The sequence below is a fragment of the Danio rerio genome, chromosome 16 (genome assembly GCF_052040795.2).
Source record: "Danio rerio strain M-AB ecotype USA chromosome 16, GRCz13ab, whole genome shotgun sequence".
Taxonomy (NCBI): domain Eukaryota; kingdom Metazoa; phylum Chordata; class Actinopteri; order Cypriniformes; family Danionidae; genus Danio; species Danio rerio.
The window spans coordinates 44,825,318-44,849,344 of record NC_141036.1 but is presented as its reverse complement, the minus strand read 5'-3'; the positions used below and the strand labels follow the sequence as shown (position 1 = coordinate 44,849,344).

Below are 24,027 nucleotides of genomic sequence, written 5' to 3'. Positions count from 1 at the left end.
TTTCTAAAGATGTTCTGACTAAAATATTGTATTAATAAATATAAAAGTATGTTTAATAAAATCTGCTTTGTTCAAATGCACCAATATACATCAACCATATTCACTGAGAAATGGATACAAATATGCGTTTTAAAAATGGGGTGTAAGAGAATTTGCTGCAGTTCAATAGTCCAGAAAAAGAACCAAACATATTGTCAAAACATTCCATGAGACTTCAGGAGTTTAACTGTAATCACACGAAGTAAAAAAAAAACGTGGTAAAATTGTAAATACAACTTTGTTTGCCTTTTTCTTATTTTCCCGCGTCAGGTCGCTTGGGCGCGCATTTACTACTGGCAGTATGACGTATTGCGAGTCAGCAGCACAACACACGCCATTTTTTTGCCCACAAGCGCGTGTTCTTGGAGTGATTATATTATATATATTATGGAATGTTTTGACAATGTTTTTAGTTCCTTTTCTTGACTTTGAAAGCCTCAGAAGGATGCGGTAGCTCTCGGATTTCATATAAAATTACTTTTGTTTTGAAGATAAAAGTCTCAGGGTGTTGGAATGACATAGGGGTGAGTAATTAATAACAGCCTTTTCCTTTTTGGCTAAACTATCCTTTTATTGGACTTTAATGTCTGTGGCTGACTGGCTATATACAAAACATTGGAAAGTTTTTTCAGTTGTTTAGTCAAGTATAGGCTCCTTTATGCCACTCTCTCTTAGATGGCGACACAGTGGCGCAGTTGGTAGCGCTGTTGCCTTACAGCAAGAAGGTCACTGGTTCGAGCTCCAGCTGGGTCAGTTGGCATCTCTGTATGGAGTTTCCATGTTCTTCCCATGTTCAGGTGGGTTTCCTCCAGGTGCTATGGTTTCCCCCACAGTCCAAAGACAAGCACTATAGGTGAATTGGGTAAGCTTAGTTGTCCATTTTGTATGTGTGTATGTCCTGGTCCTCCAGGTAGGGATTAAGCATTGAGCTTACAACCCACCTCATTAAAAAAAAAAAAAAAAAAAACTAGATGTTGCGAAACACCAACATGGTGCGGCTAAATATGCAACTTTAATATAAATGGCCATGGGAGCAAGTAAGCAAATATCTCAGATACTTTTCAGAAGAATTTTATGTTTAGTATTATGTTTCTTATTTTTAGTCTTTCTACATTTTTAGCCTTCATAAAAACATTAATGAAACAAGATATCCCTTGGACATAAAATATTGTCTATTATAATCTGAAAACAGTTGTATATATAAATAATTTTTAAATGTACTTAATATTTTATTAGCCTTTTTTTGATGCAGCTATACATAGTTTTTATTATTACTTTTTATATTTAGTTTTAGTTTTAAATGATTTGAATTAATTATAATAACCTTGTCAGGATATCTAAAGCAAAATAAATATTATATATATATAAATGAATTCCACGTCTAAACAAAATGTGAGCTATATATGAATTTGGTTACCCATTTTACTGTATTTTTATGGTAAATTTATAATAATTAATACTTTAATTAAGAAATTAAAGTAATTTTAACCCAAATTTTGAAAATAAAAGTGTGAAAATAACTGTACGAAAAGCAAGAGTATGGTTTGGAAAAATGATGATTTAGAAAAGTATTACTGTGCAAAGAAACATCATCTTGTGAACAGCAAAGAATTAAATTGAATTATTCTCGGATTAAAACTAATCCTGGAGATTAAGGTTCACTACTTTACAGGTTTAATTCACTTTGCTTGGTAAATTATAGCAGCATTAAACCATTTTCTCCTTAATGAAACATTACATGCATTCTTAAGTTATACAAGGAATTAATTTATAAGGATATTTGTGGCTTTTTTGTATTTACAATGCTAATTTAAAGAGGAAAGATCTACAGAATATTACTCCTAAAAACACTATACTTCTAGCTAAAATCTTCATAATGGAGGCAACTGAGAATTTACTTTGTGAATGACATGCTACTTCTTTTAATGTGAGCATTGATTGATTTATTTATTTATTTATACATTTTTTGGATCTCTACTGACCCATTTCCAATAAGTGGTACAGTACGGTACGGGTCACCCTTATCAGGCTTACGTTTCCATTGCCGAAAGGGTACCTAGGGTAGTTTCATTCAACTTCATTCTCGAGAAATTGTCAAAGTAAAGCTTTACTAGCCGGTTACATATCATATGAGAATCACTTCTCACAAAACAGAAGCTTTATATGCTTAATATTAAATACTTGTATTTTTATTATTAACTTTTACATGAACATGGTTTTGATTATAACCACTGATCAATGATAATGCAAAATAGCCTGTAACGTCTGCAATTATATAAAATAAATAAATGCAACATATATGAGCACATACAGACCCTTACAGTCTCTGATATGTTCAGTTACAGAAAAACTACACACATCATACATTTAGTCCTTATTTGGGTTCAAAACATATAACGAAGTCAGTGCGTCTGTATCTTAAATCTTCACCAGCACATGTAACCTTGGTTAGAGAGTAATTCAGTCATTCTGAGTTCATAATAGTTCAAACGGTGATGATAATAGTTAAACATGTTTTGTTCATGTTTTAGGTTGCTGGAAGAATCATTTGCTCTTTTGTTTTTTCACGTCAGTCTGGCATCTGTTCATTTCTGAACAGATCGGATGTCAGAAGCACTTCAATAATCATGCATACGTTATTATTATCAGATCAAGAAGTTTGTTATTTTAAGTATAGACACGCACGCGACGAGTGCACACTAGAAAGCGAAACCTCTAGACGGCCTTGTAAAAAAACGACGGGGCACAGGGTGAATTCTGCTCTTCTTCTTGGCTTTGTAGCTGTTCATCAAGACGACGTCAAGGTTTGTTTGAACTCAGGTCGACCATGTCTCGTTATTTTCTGTATGTATTATTACGGTGTAATGTCTCAGCTGTGTATTTGAAACATGGCAGTTCCTTTATCATTCTGGCTTGTTGCATGAGCGAACGATGCATCTCCAAACAAATAGCGTCCAGTTGCGTGTCTAGCTCCACTTTTTGGTACCCTTTTGTTGTGGTAGGTACCCTTCGCATAGGGTACCCAAAAAGTGGTACGGCCATAAAAGCATACCGAACCATACCACTCAGTGGAAACAGACATAAGACAAGCACCTCCCACACAAAACAAAAAGTCCACTCTTGAAGGGGTTTTCCATGCTTTAATAATAAATATAATGATATACATATCATATTAACAAAAATATTGCACATAGCTCAGGCACATAACAAGTGTTCGCTGTACTGTGGCAAGTGTTGCTTTTCAGGAAACACATAATAGCTCTAAACTCCAAAGGAGAGAAACACAGTTTCACTTAACACAAAACGCTGAACACATTGAAGCTTTGGCAGAAGGTTTCAGTTCTTTTGGAACACTAGTGATGCTTTAACTATACAACAACAACAACAACAAAAAAAAAAGTCGCAACTAACTGACAGTCAACCCCTATTGACTCTTTTATAAAAAGCAGGGAATCGCAGTCAGCAAATAAGACTCGAGCAACATAACCACCTACCAAGATGATCAGATTATGCAAAAATATTTATAAATAAACAAACGAAAAGGTCAATAAATAACAGAAATAAAAGACAAAACAAGTCCCTTGATATCCCCTTGAAGTCATCCTTTGTGGCAAAAATACAGTGCAAATAGGAATGATGCAGCTAAACAGAAACTATGCATATCAAATCACGAGTGTACAAAACACGATTTATACTTGAAGATGAAGATTTAAGTGCTCTTGTTGTAGAAGTAGGTGAGGGCCGCTAAGTGTCCGGCCCGTGAGACACATGGCGGAGCGAGTGCAATCCCATAACACAACAGCCTCGAATCAATGAAGCTATGTTGTAGACCGGAGCCCCTCCCACCAAACCGTGCTGCGAATAAAGCCAAGCCACGGTGGGCAGGACGGGTGCAGCAACAGCAACCAAATCCACAAAGAAGTTGTTGCTCCAGTGGTTCTTCCCAACCACTGCCTTGTTCTTCGAATTCATCTCCTCCATAAACTCTGGACCCACTTCAGGCTCGGAAAAACCCAAACCAGAATCACTGGGAACAATTTGGGCAGTGCTGATGGCAACATCTTGCTCGTGTGCTTCAGGTAACTCCTCCTTTTGTGACTTTTTGGGAGCCTGTGCTGAAGAGATATCATGGGATTGGTTGGGAGAAGGAACGAGGAGGCCTGGAAATCCCCCACCCTGGAGCTTTAGCAGTTGGTAAAGCAGCGTTTGGAGATCAGTGCTGTAGATCACATCATCAGTCTGAATACCTTTATCTTCTGCACCAATTGGAATGCTTGAGACATGCTCTTTGGTGCTCTTTTCTGAAACACTCGGCTCCAAGCAGGACAGTCCTGGTTGGGAGATGATCTTGGTGCTTCCATCTTGGCTGGAATCGACTGCGGTTGACATGAGAATCTCTACTCTGTTGACCATCTCATCATTGATGAGCAGCTCACTATTCGCCATTTCTTCCACTGCTTGCTCCCCACAATGTAGCTCCAGCTCCATCTTCGCCTCGGTAGAACTTTCTGGAGCCTCGCAGATAAAATCCAGCGTCGGCTCATCTTGCAAGTTGCATCCATTTTGCGCCAACTCCATGCTGTGGAGCAAGGACTCCAGCTTCCGGTTTTGGATGTTTATATCAATGAAGTACTTCTGTATGCCTTTGTCCTTCTCCATCAGGCTGTTCTTCATGGTTTCCACCACTTGGCGCAGCTGTTTGATCTCTTTGCGGGCTTCTTTAAGAGCCAGCTGAGCTTCAACACGGTGACATTCCTCCTCTATCCAGTCCTCCCTCATACGTCCCAGTTGAGATTTCAGTTCCTCAATCTCAGACTCCCTGTAACCAGTCAAATTAAAACAATTGATGAGGAAATTCAGAATGATTCATATTTAGGCAATGGCCATACATACATGGGTATTTTTTCTATATTAAAAAAAAAATAATAATAAAGTTCACATGTACAGTGATCACTCGCCATGATGCAGTTCAAGTTTTGTGGCCTCGCCATTTCGTGGATTTTTTCTGTACAATTTGACATGCATTTTTTTTTTTTTTTTACAACGCATTGTGTTCTGCGTCCTGATTGGCTGTAGATCATTGTCAATCAATCTTCTCTGTGTCTTCTGTACAGTACAAAATGTGCCTAGTTCACTAAATTAACAAATCTTCGATGGGGCCATACCGGATGTGCCACGCCACACAATGCCATGCATTTTAAAATTGTAAACATGGGTTTATATCAAGGTACACACACCAGCGCTGCAAGTCGGGGACTGTCTGTGGTGCCCAGCTACGACTCAGTACACTGTTCATATTTTTGTCATGCCACAAAGTGCCATCTGAATAATTTCATTTTAAATAACATGCGAATATGCGCGTCCAGTTTGTGTTACTTCCAACTATCATGTGCATTCTATTAACTGGACTTATTTTTCTATGAAAGTTTGAACTTTGAGAGTGCTTAAACAAGAGTGAAAAGTGTGAAAATTTTATTGTCGGTCTAAGAAAAAGTGTATAAAAAGGTGTAGTGAGGGGTTTTACAGCCTTAAAACATCTATAATAACTTCACAGGTTTCGCCCATTGCGGGCTATATTTAGAACATAACTTCTGTGAATAAAAAGTGACAACTGTAAATGCAAAAATGCACTGTGATGTAATGTTAAGAACTTGCAGAGTCATGAGGCAGTGATGAAACCTTATGTTGTGTTCACACGAAACATGGAATTAAGAATTTGGGCAAGTAAGTTGCATACAAAGTCAATTCAAACACACAAACATAAGCAAATTATCGTTGTACAGTGTAAATAACGCAGAATGCCCAAATTATTTACAGCAAACGTGCAGAGTTCACCCAAAAACTATAGAAAACACAAGACATGTGACTATATACATTTGACCTATAGTTTTCGAAGTGTAACAGTCATAATGCCGAATGAAGCTCCACCTTCTAGTACAGGAGCCAATCACTGCTCAATGTAGACTGAAGATTCTCCAAGAGAGGGGCTCATTCCAGAGGGGATTTTATGCAGATTTTGTGCGATTCAAATGTTTAGAAAATGAAACAAAAGTAACAGTTGTGGTTTAATTTTATTGGTAATTCCTAATGTAAAGTTTAATAGTAAGCTGGGCAAGCAATTTTGGAGAGTTTGATGTTTCCCCATTCAAAACACTGCACACTGTACAAGAAACATTTCAAAGATGGCCGCCAAGTGAAATGACTTGCCTTAAAGGGACTTTGATTCACCTTAAATCGCATCTACCTCAAATATTTTTACTCACCGATCACAAACGGTGTTCTCTGAGTCTCTGAGCTTGGTCTTGAGGTGTCGAATGGCCACTTCTTTCTGCTGTAGTGGAGTAAGGTACTGCTCGGGATTGGGAGGCTTGATGCCATGATTGTCTCCACAGGAATGATAACGAACAGGAGCAGTCCTTCTGAAAAAAAATAAAAATAAAAATAGCAGGCTTATCTCTCTATTTTATAATGTATAAAAAAATTTAATTTTTCATGAAATTCATGAAAAATTTAAATTGCTCAATAAACAGTATGAAAACATTAAGGTATGAAATTCACAATTTAAGTAAAAAAAACATCATGCAAAACAGAATATACAAAAGGATAGATATAACAATTATATAAACAATTATTTATAAAAACAATTATCTTTATAATGATAGTAAATTGTGGTTATGTGTATATTAAATTACAAATAACATATTTAGCAGGACACTCAGTTACTGACTGTTTCACTCACAGCGCTCCATGCCCATCATGAGTTTTTTAAAAAAATTCTGAGGTGGACTTAAACCCAAAGAGGGGGGCGGTTTCATGACCATTTATATTCACAATTTTAAGTATAAAGACACAAATAGAAAAACGTATGCAAAAGTCAGAAAAAACAAATTGTATGAAAAGAAAGAAAGAAAGAAAAAGAAAGAAAGAAAGAAAAGAAGAAAGAAACAACTCTGTTAGCACGCAATAGAACTAGAGGCATAATATCCTAGCAACCTGCTCTGTTGCTTTGAAGTGAAATTTGCATCTGGGCCAGTAACTGAACAATAAAAAAAACAAACAAATACCCTGGAGAAGCCAAGGCAGCCATTACAGAGCACACACAATCTGTGCTTCAATTAGAAAGAATTTTTTTTCAAGAAAATAGTGTGTAATAGAAAAATAACTAAATATAAAACAGTCAATCTAAATAAACAGAAGCTGTACATACAAAAAAATACACCCCTCCCCCCCCTTCAAAAAACCCCATTTATTTTAATCTAGTCAACAACAACACCACCCAATAGTTTTCTTATGCTCTCAATTTTAGAGAAATATCTTGTTATTAAGAAGCAAAATGACACACCCTAAAAAAAAAAGAAAAATCTTCAAACATTCTGGGTGTGTGTGTGCGTGTGTGCGCACATGAAATATTAATGCCCCCTCACCCTCTCTACAAAAACGCAGTACTGAAAAAACACTTTCCTCCTATCAGCCAGCCAACAAATCCGCAGTCTGCGTGGGCAAAATCAGAGCAGACTTTTTTTTTGTTAAAATCCCCTCAAACCCTCACAGAGCCGAACTGTGACCAACCTAATCCTTTATTCAGTTAAGAGGCTGAGGACATGATAACACCCTCTATCTGTATGGTGCCCTACATGGAAATAAATTGAGGGCTGCCATGTTCTCAATTTCCAGTAAGTGTCTTTGGCTTTTCGTCTGACTGTTTTGTTTGCTTCTGGCCCTGGTGTGTACCTTCTGCTAGAGCTGGAGTTGCTGCAGCTGCTGCTGTTGGTAAAGGAGGGTGTTTTTGGGGGCGTCCTGATTGGGGCGTAAAGCTCTGCATCACGAGGAGCGGAGGGGCTTCCTGCGGGCTTGAACACAGGCAGGCTCCTGATGTGGGGCCCACGGCTGAGGGAGATAAGAGCAGGCAAATAGGATGGTGTCAGTAGAGGCAAGACTTATATAGGCTATGTTTAAAAATTGAGTGCATTAGTGCTCACGTCTAGGCATGGGCCAATTTAAGTGTCTAATGGTATGATCACCTTGCATAAAAATAGCAGTTTTACTGTATCGCAGTAATGTTAATACTGCCCTAAAATAAGTTCTTTTAAAATGTCTGAGTACAAAACAACAACTTTTTTCCCCCTAATTGAACACAATGCGTTTTATTTTAGCAAACATTTATAATATTTTGGAACAGTAAACATGTCCGTCTAAATAATTAAAGTAAATCATTGGCTTTTGCTCCCTTCATTAATTTAAAAAACACAGATTTATTTTCAACACATTAAAAACATTTAAAACCCCTTACATATACCTTTGGAACGGTAATATTTTTGCAGTTTAAAACCTTGACTTTTTCAAAAAATGGTAAACCTTGGTATCGGCTATTGTCCCATGACTCCTTATGTCTTGTTTACAAAAATGCCAGCTCTGGAGGTAGTCGTTTTCCCATAGGGGTTAAAAAAAGTCTTTAAAGACTATGAATTAAACTAGCCAGCTACAAGGCTGCTTTGAAGCATCATGTATGTGGAAATCAGACAAAAAGACTAAAGGTACAAGACTAAGGTGCATTAAACTAAGGATGTCCAAACTTTGTCCTGGAGGGTTGGTGTCCTGCAGACTATAGCTCCAAATTGCCTCAACACACCTGCACAGATGTTTCTAGAAAGTCTGGTAAGAGCTTGATCAGCTGGCCCAGGTGTGTTTGGTTGGGGTTGGAACTAAACTTTACAGGACATCGGCCCTCCAGGACCGAGTTTGGCCCAATCAGTGTCTCATCTTGCATTTCTTATCTATATTGTGGAAAAACGTAACACTTCACAAGCGAGGAAACAGTTAAACAAACCATTTGCAGCAAGGATTAAGAATGAGCCTCTTCTATTCAGCCTCTTTACCTTTTTTTCTTTACTTTCGTATCCTATTCTTATACCCCATATGGTGATAAATACATCTCCAAAACTTGTTTTTATTAAAACAAATATAAATATGCATATAATAAATAATTCTGCTAATAATAACATTGTACAATTGCAAATTGTCATGAATAAACTGAAAAGCCTCCCCAACATGAAGGAATGGAGGCAGAGTTTTTTATATTTATGTAGAAAATAATTTTTGTAATATTTTAATCCTTTTTTTTCATTTGTAAAGATATGTGTATTGCTGTACATCCTGTGTGTATTAAGCAATGTGTAGGAATTTGAACCTATATAAGCACATAACTAACATAGTCTGCGCTGGACTTTAGACCAGCTTTCAGTTGGTCAATGGTGTCATCAGTTCCCTAAACTCACCACTGTTTATGGAGTGTAACCACAGGTACAGGGACATGGGAGCGTTTCAAAGTCATGTCGATTTGTCTAAGCTAACATATGAGCCTTTCGCTGATGATTCGAGGACTTAGAACACTGCAGTGTCTGTATCTGTGGTTACACTTAGTAAACAGCGATGAGTTTGTGCACTGATGACCTTTAAGACCAATCAAAGTAATTTCTGTTAAACACAATGAAAAATTAGCTGTGTTTAAGATTATTCTCAACAGCGTTAAAATGTTAGTGGGAAATGGATGTTTTTAAAATATCAGTATCGATTGGTCCAGTATTGGTATCAGTATTGAATTACAGTGTTGAAATTTCTTGAATGACGTCAATCAATTCCATGCGTAATACTTTGGCATTGAAGAAAACCTCTCCTGACTCTCATTGAACACGCATGGAAATGGCTAATGCAATCAAGAAAATCCCAACAACAGTATCATGCATCCCTAGTCTTTAAAGGCTTATCAGTTATTGCTAAATATTTGTTTCTCAATTGGAAAAAAAACTAGCACTTGTCACTGAATTGTATAAAAAGAACAAAATTAAACGTGACTCTATTCTATTGAAAATTAATGTATTGGTTAACAACCAAAAAACATTCACTGCACTAGATAGTCAGCTTATATTTTTGGAAAAGACTTTTAAGGTTATAGCATATCAAATGTAAACTTGGATATTAAAATCAACTCAGAATGAAAATCTCAGTACTAGTAAATTTCACTTTCATTTTTTCCTCCATTCGCGTTTCCTCATGAGGACACAATAATTCTAAAGCATGTGATGGCAGTATTAATCAATTTTACTGAATATTTTGGATGAGGCTACTGAAACGCACAAAATACAGCATGAAGCATACCTTCGAGAAGATAAGTTCTTCCCCGCAGAGTTGCTGAGCTGAGTTTCTCGGGTCTTGTAGCTTCCAGCGCTGCTTGATGAGCTGAAATCTGTCTCACTGCCTACAGGGCAAAGAAATGAGGATCAAAAGTCTAAAGTTTCCACTAAAAAGACCTCAGCGTCAGCAAAACCTGTCCACTGAAGAGTATCCATAAAGACTGTGAAAGTAAAGACTTCAAACTTGCCAAACGCACAACTCAATAACTTTTCCAATTAGCATATCTCCAGAAGCCAGATCAAAGAGGAAAGCTATGATGAACATTGTGCTGCTACCATAATGGAAGAGCTAAGTGTGAATCTTTCAGAAGATTGACAGAGAAATCCCTTATTTTGCATATCAGCTTTACTTTAACTTTTCTAGATTGCATTAACACTAAGATTGCTGGAAGATGCTATTAAATACATTAACGAGGATATTCTGTCTTGAAAAGTACTAATTGAAATTGACTAATACTGATTACATTTGTTCTTTGTTGTGGAATTACCACTGAGATAAGTGAAAATGCATATTACATAACACACAAAACTAGATATGATTGCAATCAAGCATAAATAAATACATTAAGTATTTAATTCTGAACAAACAGAACTAAAAGACAAAGTGGGAAATATAATTAAAAAACTGATTTTACTCAAACATACACACCTGAGAAGCATCGCTTTCCTTTTGATAAAACCATGATAATGTGTACTTCTCCAATGTGAAGAATAACTCTCTACCCAACCAAACAAATGTGACTAACTCTTTAACAATTCCAAAATTGTGCAGTTGCTCAATACAAATCAAGCTCAAATGCTGTGAAATTCTCACATGTGGTGGGAGGAGCCAACTATTTTTAATTGCACTGATTGGTCATCTACAAACCAACCAATCAGTGTCCTCTTTGAGAGAGAGTAATCAAACACATGGCAGCTGCTACTTCCTGGATTGTTTTGATTCTGATGTTTGGTTTATTTTCAAGGAGAGTCTTCAGAGGAAACCCATTGAAGCAGAATTTAACAGGCAGGTGGGATCATTGTTAAATATATTTATTATTTGTGATAGAAAGTTGAATGTGTTGACTTGTTTGTGTACTTAAGCTCCAGTGAACGTGCATGCTTGCATGAACGTTAATAAGATAATGTGTGCAAACTGTCCTTGCAAGTGCGCTAGTGGTTGTTTATGCAACTGACCAAACATTATATTTCAAATCCAGTGGTAACATTCGTTTTAATTGCTTAAGCTTTTTTTTTTAATATATATTTTTGGTATTTAAGTTATTGTTGGCATCTAAAAATGCCTGACAAGTTTTGTGTATATACTATTCTTAAACTGAAAAACGTTTTCTTGTAAATCATGATAAAATCTGTGTTGTCTTTTTGATTTTTGCTCAAAAATAGAAAAATAAATTAATGTTATCCATATGTTATCCATCGGGCTGACACGCATCCAGTCACCAACAATCTATCTAAATAATTAAAAAAATATATATTTTAAAGATTTTTTTATAGCAAAGATATGTTTATTTCACAACAGCTGTTAGACATTTTACAGCAATTCTTAACATCTCTAATCAGGAGAAGAAAACTAAAAACAATGACACAATTCCTCATGATAATAACAGCAATATATCCCTTTACATAATCTTACTGTTATACAAAAACTATTTACAAAAGAAAGTGGACATAATATTTATAAATAGGCATGGAACTTAAGGTTTTATAACAGAAACACATGAGTTGGATAAGAGTTATACTAAATTAATTTAAATCAAAAGCAAACAAATATTTTTTTGATTTTTCGTGCAGTTTTCTTCATAATAAATATGCTTTCAACAATTTTAAACTTGTCATTTAAAAAAAGAAACATATTTTAAAAAGTCTATAACTAGAGTTTTCTTGTTTTGACACATTAAAATGTCATAAAGAAATAACTACATTTCATTTTTTTCTAAATCCATAGGTCCAACCAGGCCATTATCAAAACTTATGAGTGTTTAGCCCTATACAAGTCTAAAATCTCAATTATAATGGTCTTAAAAGGGTCTTAAACTCTTCAATTTGACTTGATTAAACCTGCGGAAACTCTGTTTAATGTTATCTGCATGATTCTAAACTGTTATAGATCATTTGGGGAAAAAACAAGATGAAATAACACAAATTATTAATGTAATTATAGTTGTAAATTATTGTAAATAATACAATAATTAAATCCAATGTTTTAAAAAAACACAAAAACAATAAAATCCAATGTTTTTTTTTTTTTTTACCTATGAATTAATTAAATTCTTGCCTAAATAAAATGAAATCTGTGAAACTAGTACAATTTAAATGTTTTTTTTTTAATTTAACTTTCTTAATTTCAAACTTGACCATTTTTTCTTACAGTGATCACTTTTTAAACGTTTGATTTTTATTTATTATTAAAATAGATCAGGTCACAATACATTAAATAGTTCTATATTAAGCTCATACTTAATCTTTGCATCACTTAATTATCTCTATATTGTTTTGACAACCTTCGGAATCTAAAAAGTAGCTAATATCACATAAAGTTACCTTTATGCATGATGGATGTGCGCTGCTGCTCTTCTCTCTTGTGCTTCTGTGTCGGTGCGCTCCACTCGGCCTCCACATTCATCCTCACTCTCTTCACCTTTCGCTCTCCCAGTCCAGGAGAAGCCAGTGAACTGTTGTCAGAGCCGGAGGGAGTCTTGCTTGGAGATGCACATTGACTGCTTGGGCATCCAGTATCATCTAAGAAGGTAGGGGAAAATGTGTAAATACTCCTCTATAATGATTCAATGCTGTTTAAAGGTCATACTATACTGATTTACTTATCAGAGAGGTCAGATGTACCAGGCCATCAATGAAAATAATGTCAGAGAGCTAATATTGACATTTCAGGGCTGGTTTGTGATGTAATATTATGCTGTTTTACACTAATATTGGCAACTTTGGTATTTTGTATTTATTGTTTAATCTTTAGCTGAAAATATGAATCAAAGACTGAGGATGCTTGATTTTGTTTTGGGATAAGAACTAAGAGGCTTCTTTCTTCAAACTCTTTCAAACACATTATAAGTGATGATGGATTATAGTTTTGGACAAATTGTGACCCAAAGACTAAACGAACTTTTGCAATTCTTCAGCCGTCATTTTTATAGATTGTTTTGTGAACTTAAACTATTCTCTGTTGGGACAAGAGACACACAAATTCTGTTTCAGGCTGAATCATTACACTTCCAGCTGACTGGAGTTTTTCTTCATTAATGCCCTGATGTTGGAAATGGGCAATTCAGTGTTTTTCCTGTTTTTTTTACAGCCATTTCCTATTTTGTGAAGCTCATGTTTTTGGTCTTGCACATAATGAATAATTCGCTTTTACCTCACATAAAAACCCCTGTGATGACTGAACTAATTAGTTTTCCTATAGTTAGCCAGGTTTACTTGAAAAAATTTAAACATTTTTGATTGTTGTTTTTTATTTATTTATTATTATTTAAAAAAAAAAAATTTTGAGCAAAAGATCTGCATGTTTTTATTTTTCCTGACTACTTGTGTGCTCATATTGGGCATCGATATTAGTGGAGGGCAACATACTGTACAGTTGAAAATTGTTTTTAAGCAAAATAGGCCATCCTGTGAAATTTGTATTATTTTTAAAATATGTTTAATGAAGAGAAGATTTTTTCCTCAACACAATTTTAAACATAATAACTTATTCGGAGGGTGGCAGGGTGCCGCATTGCAGCACGTTTGCCTCACAGCAAGGAGGTCGCTGGTTCAAGCCTTGGCTGGGTCAGTTGGCATTTCTGTGTGAAGTTTGCATGTTCTCTTCGTGTTTTTGTGGGTTTCCTCTAGGTGCCCTGGTTTCCCCCACAGTCCAAAGACGTGGTATAGGTAAATTGGGTAGGCTAAATTGTCCGTAGTGTATGTGTGTGAATGAGTGTGTATGGATGTTTCCCAGTGATGGGTTGCAGCTGGAAGAGTATCCGCTGCATAAAAACATATGCTGGATAAGTCGGCGGTTTATTTCGCTCTGGCGACCCGAGATTAATAAAGGGACTAAAAAAGAAAATGAAAATGAATGAATTTATTAGGAATCAGTTTAGTTAATAAATAACACATTTATATTGTCTTTGCCATGATGACAGTTCATAAAATATTACTAGTTATTATTTAACAAGATACTCATATTCAACTTGTCAAGTGAAATTTAGAATGTTTAACTATGTTAATTAGTTAAACTAGGCAAGATAGGTTAATTATGCAAGTTATTGGACAACAGTGTTTTGTTGTTTTAGCCAATTGAAAAAAAAATGAAGGGGGCTAATGATATCAATCCAGGCTCAGTGGGAAAATTTAGCTAGGAATACATTTTTGAGAACCGAGAAATATACCCTGAACTATGTCTTCTTGCAGTTTTAGTTTTCACAAGTTCACTAGAGGGCAGCGAGTACAATCTTGACATTGACAATCAGAATTTTGATGTCTTTTCTCATATGTCCTACATTTCTTATAAATCAGCTAGGGGCGCTGTATCCTTCTTGTGCATGTTTGTGAAAGAAGTAGGTCGGTTTGTCGTAGGGCATTATATATTACCTTAATTTTATTTATTTATTTATTTTTTGTTTTACCTGGTTTCTGTAATCTGCCTTCTCTGGATTTAAACCCTTGTCTGCTCTTCTGCACCTCCCAAGTCTGATGGCATTCGTGGTGAGCTACTGAGCAAACCAGTCACACCAACAAAAGCCATCCATGCAGAGGTAAGAGTTCAGCTGTACTGCTCAATTGTGTTCGTTTTACACACAAAGTACAGCCTTATGTACCCGCAAGCATATATTTCTCGGTTCTCAAAAATCAGTATCCCTCGGCACATTTTCCTAATGAGCCTGTGTTGAATAATATTGACCTTTAAAATATATATATATATATATATATATATTCAATTAACAACATGCAATCTAAACGAAAAAAGACTTCTCCAGAAGACAGAATATATTAGAAAATACTATTAAAATTTCCTTTGCTCTGTTAAAACATAATTTGGTAAAATTTTGAAGAACAATTAAAACTTTTTAAAGGATAAAATAATTAAAGAATGGTTGTAATGCGGTCTACCTGAGGACAGGCTGTTTGGACTGATGGTTCTTTTGGAGTGCTGGGAGCTGATGTCGAAATCCTTGCTCTCCTCTTCTGAAAGTGGCATGTTGGACACTGATAACTCCTTTTCTTTTGTACGCAGAGGGTGGAGGACAAATCTTGGAATCCGGCTGCGCATGTTTCTCTTCTCTTTCACCTTTAGAAATGGAAAATCAGAAATTAGGAACTATCTACAGACAAACAATCTTGAAACTGTCAGCATCTGAGGTGAGTTAGTTAATCTTGTATAAAACTGATACTGAGCTTAAGTCAGTATCTGTTCTTTTTTGAATCCAGTATATCTTCCATGCTTAAGCAGCAAGATAAACAAGCACCTCGTACGTCTGTAAAGGTCCCATTCTTCTTAAATAGGAGGTAATTCAATAAACCTGTAAAACAGAAATGAAGGTTGCTTGAACATGATTGTGTGCAAAATGAATTAGGACATGACGCAAGGTGCCAGAGTGTTAACCTAATTAATGCTGGGCTCTGTAAAAAGAGCACAACAGGATGAAGATGATGTCAAATCAACTACATTTCTCTGATTTTGATAATATTTCATTTTTAAGGATGGCATATATTGGAATAACTGCAACATATTAAATGACATAGATGCATATATAACAAATTTAATCTGCTATTTTGAAGAGGGTCAAAATGGCAATTTTCTCAGGAGACTTGGAGGCAATTTAGAGCGGGGTAAAAATGACTTCAGAAAGATGTCATCATTGTTATTTTTACCTACTGACTGGGAGGTATATTAATAAAATCTTTTGACTTTACAAATTAGCTTGGAAATGTGTAATATAGTTTACTTATTTTGTATTTATGCAACCTTAGATATCTCAAGAACTATTACGATATTTTAAAGCAATATATTTTATAGGTTTTAAAAGTATTTTTATAGGCGACGCAGTCGGTAGTGCTGTCGCCTCAAAGCAAGAAGGTTGCTGGTTTGAGCCTCGGTTGGGTAAGTTGGCGTTTCTGTGTTGAGTTTGCATGTTCTCCCTGCGTTCACATGGGTATCCTCCGGGTGCTCCGGTTTTCCCCACAGTCCAAAAACATGTGGTACATGTGAATTGGGTAGGCTAAATTGTCCGTACTGTATGAATGTGTGTGTGTGTGTGAATGAGTGTGTGTGGATGTTTCAGCGAGATGGGTTACCATCTGCTGCGTAATAACGTGCCGGATAAGTTAGCAGTTCATTCCGCTGTGGCGGGCCCGGATTAATAAAGGTACTAAGCCGAAAAGAAAATGAACGAATGAATGAATGAATTAAGTATTTTTATAGTTTTATAGGTTAAGAGACAATGGGATCTGCAAATAGCTTAGTGAGTAAATTATCAACCTAAAAAGTTGACAACAACTTTTGACAACAAAGTGTTTTCTGCTTATTCACGGTTGTGAATTGCATTATGGGAGCTTGATCTCTGCTCTGTTGACTTTTGATGTTAAACATTCCACTACTCAATTTTAGTAGTTTGAAATAATATAGTATATGAATGTATAAGAAATAATATGTAGGGAATTAAGTCTGTAAAACATTAGAAAATGCACTGGCAGCTTTTTACAATGTTTTTGTAGCATAAAATACAACACCAACCCAGACAATATATCACTTTAAACTATTAAAAATGTTCATAAAATCACTTTTCTGAACCTTCACTTGTTAAAGGTTGTTGGAAGAAAGTTCAAGGTCCAATAATGCAAATCAAAAGCATAAATAGATAATAACATAAATCACAAAATACAAAAACTGCTAATTTACAGTTTTTACAGTGTAGTTTGACAATTTACTCACTAAGCCGAAGGAAAATGACCGAATGAATGATTCCTGTCTTGAAGAGTTGTTCATTGAATTTTTCATTCAATAGATTTATTCAATTGGCTGATTCATTTACAAAATTAAGCTATATATATATATATATATATATATATATATATATATATATATATATATATATATATATATATATATATATATATATATAAAAGCGCTGTCAAAATTAGTGCGTTAACGCATGCGATTAATTTTAAATAATTAACACGTTAAAAAAAATTGACGTGTTATTGGTGGATGTGTGTTTAACATGCCAGAAATGTGGATAAGACCAAGGAAGTACTTATGGAAGGCAAGTTTCAGTATAAAACAATTTGTTGCATCACAGGTTATCCAGAGTTTCATGCAATTTCGGGTGTTTCATTTTTAACTTTCGACTTCTGTTGTAAGTTGATACCGCATGGCGAACAGAAAGAAAATCCTCCGCATTTCGTGACTCGGTGTCCCTTTAAGGTAATAAAATCACTGCTTAGGCTACACGGTAGAATTTTAATAAGAGTATAATCTTAATCATATTAAAATCGGAGTATTGGTGTCTTATTTAAATGTACTCAGAAAGTCTCTGGTGAATTCGCGAGCTGTCAAAGACAGGGCATGACTGCCTTTCAGCATGAGCCCTCCAAGTTTAGCGTCTTTCCTCATCAAACGCAACGAAAGCGTATGCTTTGCGTTGTTGTGTCAGAATCCTTGTGAAATACAGTAATACTTTAGGACGCTTAGTTTAAGCAAATTTGATGAACGCGATCATGCGTGTTGAATTTGAGGGTAGTCGCTCCAGCGCGTTGTGTGTGTGTGTCTGTGTCTGTGTGTGTGTCTGTGTCAGCCTCATTGAGGGGTGTCAGGGGTGGAGTGAGCGACGTATCTGAATAGGGGCATGTGTGCGCGAGACGTACCTGAAGGACGGTTGGGGTGAGTTGCGCGTACATACCTGAAGAGCTAGGGGGGGATGCGGTGGAGAGGTGTGTGCAATGTATTTAACGACCGGTTTGTGAGAGATTATCATTCATTTACGGGTATCCGGGAGTCTCTGTGCATTTGCGAGATACTCCTAGTCTTAGCAACTGGATGAATGTAAAGGAGGATTTAGCAAAATTGTTTCTACTCTATAATTAATGTTTTAAACTCACAGCAATAAAACTTTACAATGAGTGCAACAGTTTGTATTCTATAGTTTTTATAATTTTTCATTTTCCATATCTGCAATTCCAGTATTTTGGCATTTGTTTTGCAGTCCACTTAGAATCCAACATGGAAATCAATGTTTTCTTTATTGGCATTGATTGTTTTGAAATTGAAATGTCATCAACATGCCTGTGTTTTAATGTCTGTAATAAATATGGCTGTCAAGCCAGGATTTCAGAAAAGACAGTTTCAAATATATCAAATATGTTCTTTTTCTATCTTTTCTACCCAAAATATTTTCCATATGGTCATTTGTCTCTGTGAATCATTTTGAATTGTACTGTCCTATCATGTTTTTAATCCACCTGCAAAATACTAATTAATTTGAGTCATACTTGGAAACTCAGCAAATGAACCTGATCCAGTGCTGTTATTTAACATGATTCAGTTGATTGTCAGTGAGTTAGCAGAATGTTACGTAAAAGGCTTTGCACTTTGAGAAGGAAGTACTGTAATATGGTCAATTTAATCCCTGTCCAGACTAAGAGATGCTAAAAGCCCGTCCTTGCACTTAGTTTATTTAACTGCTTTGGGTATTTCAGATCCACTTATAAGTAACAGACTGAAGCCCAACGGCTGAATAATTTAATATCACGCATCATGCTTGACTGACTATGACGTCATTGGTCAATTTCCTGTTGTTGTTGTTGTATTTTTTAACAGCATCTGTTTGAAGTTGGTTATATAAGGGTCAGGGTTGCTTTTAATGCGGATGACATAACTGACCTGTTAAGATTCACACTCATGGCAAAGCTTTTTGTATCAGGATGTCCTGTTTTATTACAGAAGAGCCGAAGCAAAATCGTTATTAAAGTCCTTCATTTCTTTCACATATCGAAAACATGCTACTTGATCTTATTTAAAAGATTTAAATTCGAACACATTCTAACACAACTTGCATACAGTATTTTAATGTTAATTCAATTAATTCAGTTTAATTCATCTTTATTTTTATAGCGCTTTTACAATATAGATTATGTCAAAGCAGTTTAACATGGAAGTTCTATAGTGAATTGAAATTAAAACTGTGTCAGTCAAGTTTTCAGATTTAAAATTTAATTTCATTCATTTTATTGTGGTTTAGGCACAATAAATAGAAATATTCAATGCAAATGTTGAAGACTGGAGAAATAGTTGCAGAAATTTCAGCCTTGTCACAGAAGTATTCTATATTAAAAAAAATATATATTAATAAAACTTAATTAAGAATGCTGCTATTTTTAAACTAATAATTTTTCACATTAATACTGTTTTATTTTATTTTTGCAGTAGAAGTGTGTGATATTGACATTAAAAACATCTTGATTCCTGTCCTAATAACATGGTGGCTCAGTGGTTAGAACTGTTGCGTCACAGCAACAAGGTTGCCGATTCGCATCCCGGCTGGATTAGTTGGCATTTCTCCGGTTTCCCCCACAGTCCAAAGACATGCACTATAGGTGAATTGAATAAACTAAATTGGCTGTATTGTAAGTGTGTGAATGAGTGTGTATGGGTGTTTCCCCACTACTGGGTTACTGAAAGGGCATTCGCTGTGTAAAACATATGCTGAATAAGTTGGCGGTTCATTCCGTTGTGGTGACCGCTGATGAGTAAATGACTTAGACGAAGGAAAATGAATGAATGAATGATTCCTTTCTTAAAGAGTTCATAAAATTTTTCATTTATTAGATTAGTTCAAATGGCTGATTCATTTACAAAATGAAGCTTAGTCTGTAAACAGTTTCCCCTAATTATTTAAAAAAGATTCATCCAGAAATAAAACACTGCACTGACATTTACAAATGTCATTATCTGGCTTTGAATGAAATAATTTTCTTTGATTAAATGGAAGAAAAAGACAATATAATGTTTATAATTTTTTTAAAATAGAAGTCCGGTGACAACCAGGGGTCTAGGGGAGAGTACTAGGGGGTCTGTGAAAATGTTAGACATTTAAAAATCTGAAGTTGAATAAAAATATATTTAATAAATAAATAAGTCATAAATAAAATAAAAATGCCAGTGTTTTGAAATTTAAGAAACTATACTGCATGTCTTTTGACTGTGGGGGAAACTGTAGCACCTGGAGGAAACCCATATGAATACAGGGAGAACATGCAAACTCCATAGAAATGCCATCCAGCTAGGACTCAAACCAGCGACCTGCTTGCTTGATTTAATTTGTTGGTCCACTTAATCAGTTTGCTATGCAATTGCCACTCATGGGAGCAAGCCTATTCTCTCTTGGAGTCCAAATCAACTCTTAACGACAGTACCAAACAACAGACTTAAGACCTGGCAATGCAGAGGAACAAACACCATTTAAAGAAGCCAGGGACACTAGTCAGCCATTCTGTCCTAGATTGATATCTTGTGTCAAAACAAGAAGCTTAAGTGTTTTCACTCTGTCTTGTCAGCCTAATAGAAAAGCTGAGACTAGTTTCAGCCTGACTGAGTTAGAAGTTACTGATGCAATCTCTTTAAAGTCAGCTCATGCGTACTGACTAGAAATATCATGACTGGAAGAAGAGAAACAGGAGGGAAGTCAGAGAGTATTCGCTGAATCATAACAGCTTATGTAATATACTTCACATATTTTATTATGAATGAGTTCATGTATAAATCATGACAGTAATGAAAGTCAGTTTTACGGTGTATGCTTCTCTTAGCTAATTACTGTACCCTCTATTGTCATCATTATTGCTATCTACTATAATCAGCAATTTGAAGAGTATTTAACGTTTGTAGTTCTAATATGCAGACGTTTAACTATTCAGGTTGTCCTCTTCATGTTAGCATCTAGAGAGAGTTTGAATCATTTACTTTAGCTCTGTCTTTATAGTCCACTAAATCAGTGATGACTCCATGTTATTGAGACAGAGAGTTATGTGCAGATGCATTTGCTTCTGGCTGTGAGTACATCTTCTGCTCATTGTTTCAATGTTGCTGTTTGAGTTTGACTACAAAAGAAGATGGCTGAATACAGGCTGAGGTTGTGCGTTAGTCAGTGTACATGACTACCAATTTTAGCATTTTTTTTCTCTACTTCTGTTTTCTCTAATAGTGTACAGTTCACAGCATTCCATGCATTTTTAAATGGCTATAGTTATTTCAGCAGATATCTATCTCAAATGATATTTCCAGTGAGGATTCAATGTATCCTTGCATTGATTGAGGTTCTTCATGTGTCATGCCTGGCTGGGACAAATTCTAAATATGACTTTATAATAATAATGTAATATAAATTATGTTGGATCAAATTTATATAAGTATTATACAGTTAGTTATTCTGAAAGGTAATTTGATATCTTGATCTTAAAAAAAAACAAATGCTGCAATACATTTACCTTAAATTTCCACAAAACAGTACCATTTTAATTTAATTATACAATTAAAATAGTTTTTCTGTAGACAAACTAGATGATAAAAAACACCAATTGTCAAAAACAAGGTTTTCCCTACAAAATGATCCATTAGGACTTTATTGATAGAATTGTGTGAATACTCAGCTGGATTATTGTCAGAACAACAATTTTACCACATTAGAATTTTGTTTTGAGTTGCTAAGATAAAGTATAAATCAAAATGAAAGTTTGTTGACATTTCCCTGACAGAAAGGTTGCGTTGATTAGTTTCTGTAGGCACACATCTTTTTTTTAGCTTTAAAAATCATTTACTTTATTCCCAAAAGGGATTCTAGTAACCACTTTACTGTTTAACTGTAATATTTGCTCTAATACAGTTATAGCTTCTATCAGAATGAAATAATCGATGAACAATATGTCATTTAAATATAATAACTGCAAATATTGCACTGAATTTTCTGTCAAAAACAAGATTTTTTTCAACAGAGAGATTTAATTAGATTTTAATTTGTAAAAATTATTATTTCAAAAATTTAGATTTTTGTAATACACCATTAAACATGTATAGTTGAGGTCAGAATTATTAACCCTCTGATTTTTTTTTCTTTTTTTAAATATTTCCCAAATTATGTTTAACAGAGGAAATTTTCACAGTGTGTCTGATAATATTTTTTCTTCTGGAGAAAGTCTTATTTGTTTTATTTTGGCTAGAATAAAAGCAGTTTTAAATGAAAAAAAAAAAACTAAAATATTTTAAGGTCAATATTATTAGATTCTTTAAGCTATATTTTTTTCGATAGTCTACAGAACAAACCATCATTATACAATAACTTGCCTAATTACCCTAACCTGCCTAGTTAACCCAATTCACCTATTAAGCCTCTAAATATCACTTTAAGCTGTATAGAAGTGAAAAATATCTAGTAAAATATTATTTACTGTCATCATGGCAGAGATAAAATGAATCAGTTATTAGAAATGAGTTATTAAAACTATTATGATTAGAAATGGGTTGATTTTTTTTTTTCTTCTCTCTGTTAAACACAAACTGGAAAAAACAGAGTGGCTAATAATTCTGACTTAATAATATATAATTATTAACTTAATTATAAGTATTAATAAAATATTAATAAATATCAATAAATAATAATATATAAAATGTTATATTTTATATTAATAAATAAAGTTTTGACGGGTGTATTAAAATTATGACATTATATAAGAAAAATATATTTTAATTTTGTTTGTTGAAAAACATTATACTTAAATTACATTTTTATTATTCTCAAACAAAAAAATACACTAAAAAGTGTTCTTAAATCAGAAAAGATAAAATGCACTGACATATATTTTAATAATAATAATAATAATAATAATAATAATAATATTAACACGTATTAGTTTAGATTTTACCAAACATAAATGTCTCTTTGCATGCACAGTACACTTTTACAGTGTTTTAGAACGTTCTGTGAATTCACAGCACACTGAATTTCCTCTCAAAAACAAGACTTTTACCACAAAGGCGAAGGGACGAGTAAAATGAAGTAAACCAAAGATGATTGACAGTTACCTGACTGACAGACGTTCAGCTTGTTGACAACTGTGCACTGACGCCTCTGCCCCGCCTAAAAATGAATAAATAAGAAAATAAATACACAACTAATTATAAAATAACTAACTAAAATGACGAAGATGAATAAAACAATCATAGGCTACGCGGTAATCAACAATCAACAATAGCGTCGCGTTTGGTTTGTCTCAGTTAACATGTTGAGTAGAATACGCATTTAATCCATACCTATAATAATACAGTTTATATACATTATTTTTGTGAAAATATGTCCTTTAATCCATAATATTATGGAAATAAGAGTGTGACGCAGACGGTAAAGACACTTGCCTGGTGATGCGCTGCTGATTCCTGCGAGTGAATGAGAGAAAGTGAAGGATGCGCGGCCCCGTGGCTCCTCAAAACAACACAATGCGCGCTCTCGCCGCTCTGCTGCTGTTGGCTGTTTTGATGCGATGTGAAGGACTTTCAGCCTCTGTCTGCTAGATTATTCAGCACAGCATCAGTGTGTGTGTCTGTGTTTGTTTGTGCTCGAGCAGAAGAGGCTGAGGACACTGACATCGCCAGGACAACGCAAATCTGACCAATGTTTCGAGTGTGTTATGTAACGCGCAGCAGAAATTAACCCTTGTGTGGCGGATCGGGATTTAACAAGTGGGTTTACTGACGCGCACGAATTTTAATGAGCAATGACGACCTTATGCTTTTGGCAAGTGAAAAGCTGTTAGA

At 34.9% G+C, this 24,027-nt stretch overlaps 1 protein-coding gene and 1 long non-coding RNA gene across 20 annotated transcripts in view; one reads left to right on the top strand and one right to left on the bottom strand.

Moving 5' to 3' along the window:
• Positions 1-126: 126 nt before the first annotated feature.
• LOC147833446 (uncharacterized) overlaps positions 127-24,027 on the top strand; it is a 165,252-nt gene continuing 141,351 nt past the window's right edge. For 5 of the 14 annotated variants that reach the window (XR_015511967.2, XR_015511952.2, XR_015511953.2 and 2 more), the window contains exons 1-3: positions 11,099-11,239; positions 12,883-12,976; positions 15,460-15,584. This is a non-coding gene — a long non-coding RNA (uncharacterized LOC147833446). Of the gene's footprint in view, positions 564-714; positions 837-11,098; positions 11,240-12,882; positions 12,977-14,914; positions 14,981-15,459; positions 15,593-24,027 lie in introns of those variants that run through there. The other 9 variants (XR_015511955.2, XR_015511956.2, XR_015511970.2 and 6 more) reach the window with 4 other exon arrangements.
• On the bottom strand, positions 3,160-23,879 carry sybu (syntabulin (syntaxin-interacting)). 6 transcript variants are annotated; one of them, XM_087286112.1, is made up of 9 exons: positions 23,629-23,879; positions 23,299-23,353; positions 15,692-15,745; positions 15,336-15,513; positions 12,771-12,968; positions 10,195-10,294; positions 7,771-7,926; positions 6,303-6,455; positions 3,160-4,858 (listed from the first exon to the last, which is right to left on the bottom strand). In XM_087286112.1, exons 3-9 carry the CDS (start codon positions 15,713-15,715, stop codon positions 3,784-3,786), a joined length of 1,884 nt encoding a protein of 627 aa, XP_087142238.1. In that variant the 5' UTR covers positions 15,716-15,745; positions 23,299-23,353; positions 23,629-23,879; the 3' UTR covers positions 3,160-3,783.

Bases quoted from the DNA above. Each gene is read 5' to 3' on its own strand.
- sybu (XM_087286112.1), bottom strand. From the start codon at position 15,715: ATGGGACCTTTACAGACGTACGAG. The intron at 12,969-15,335 runs GTAGACCGCATT...CTACCTTCTTAG, and splicing joins TCCAAACAGCCTGTCCTCAG to ATGATACTGGATGCCCAAGC. The intron at 6,456-7,770 runs GTACACACCAGG...TTTTTTCAGAAG, and splicing joins AACTCCAGCTCTAGCAGAAG to GACTGCTCCTGTTCGTTATC.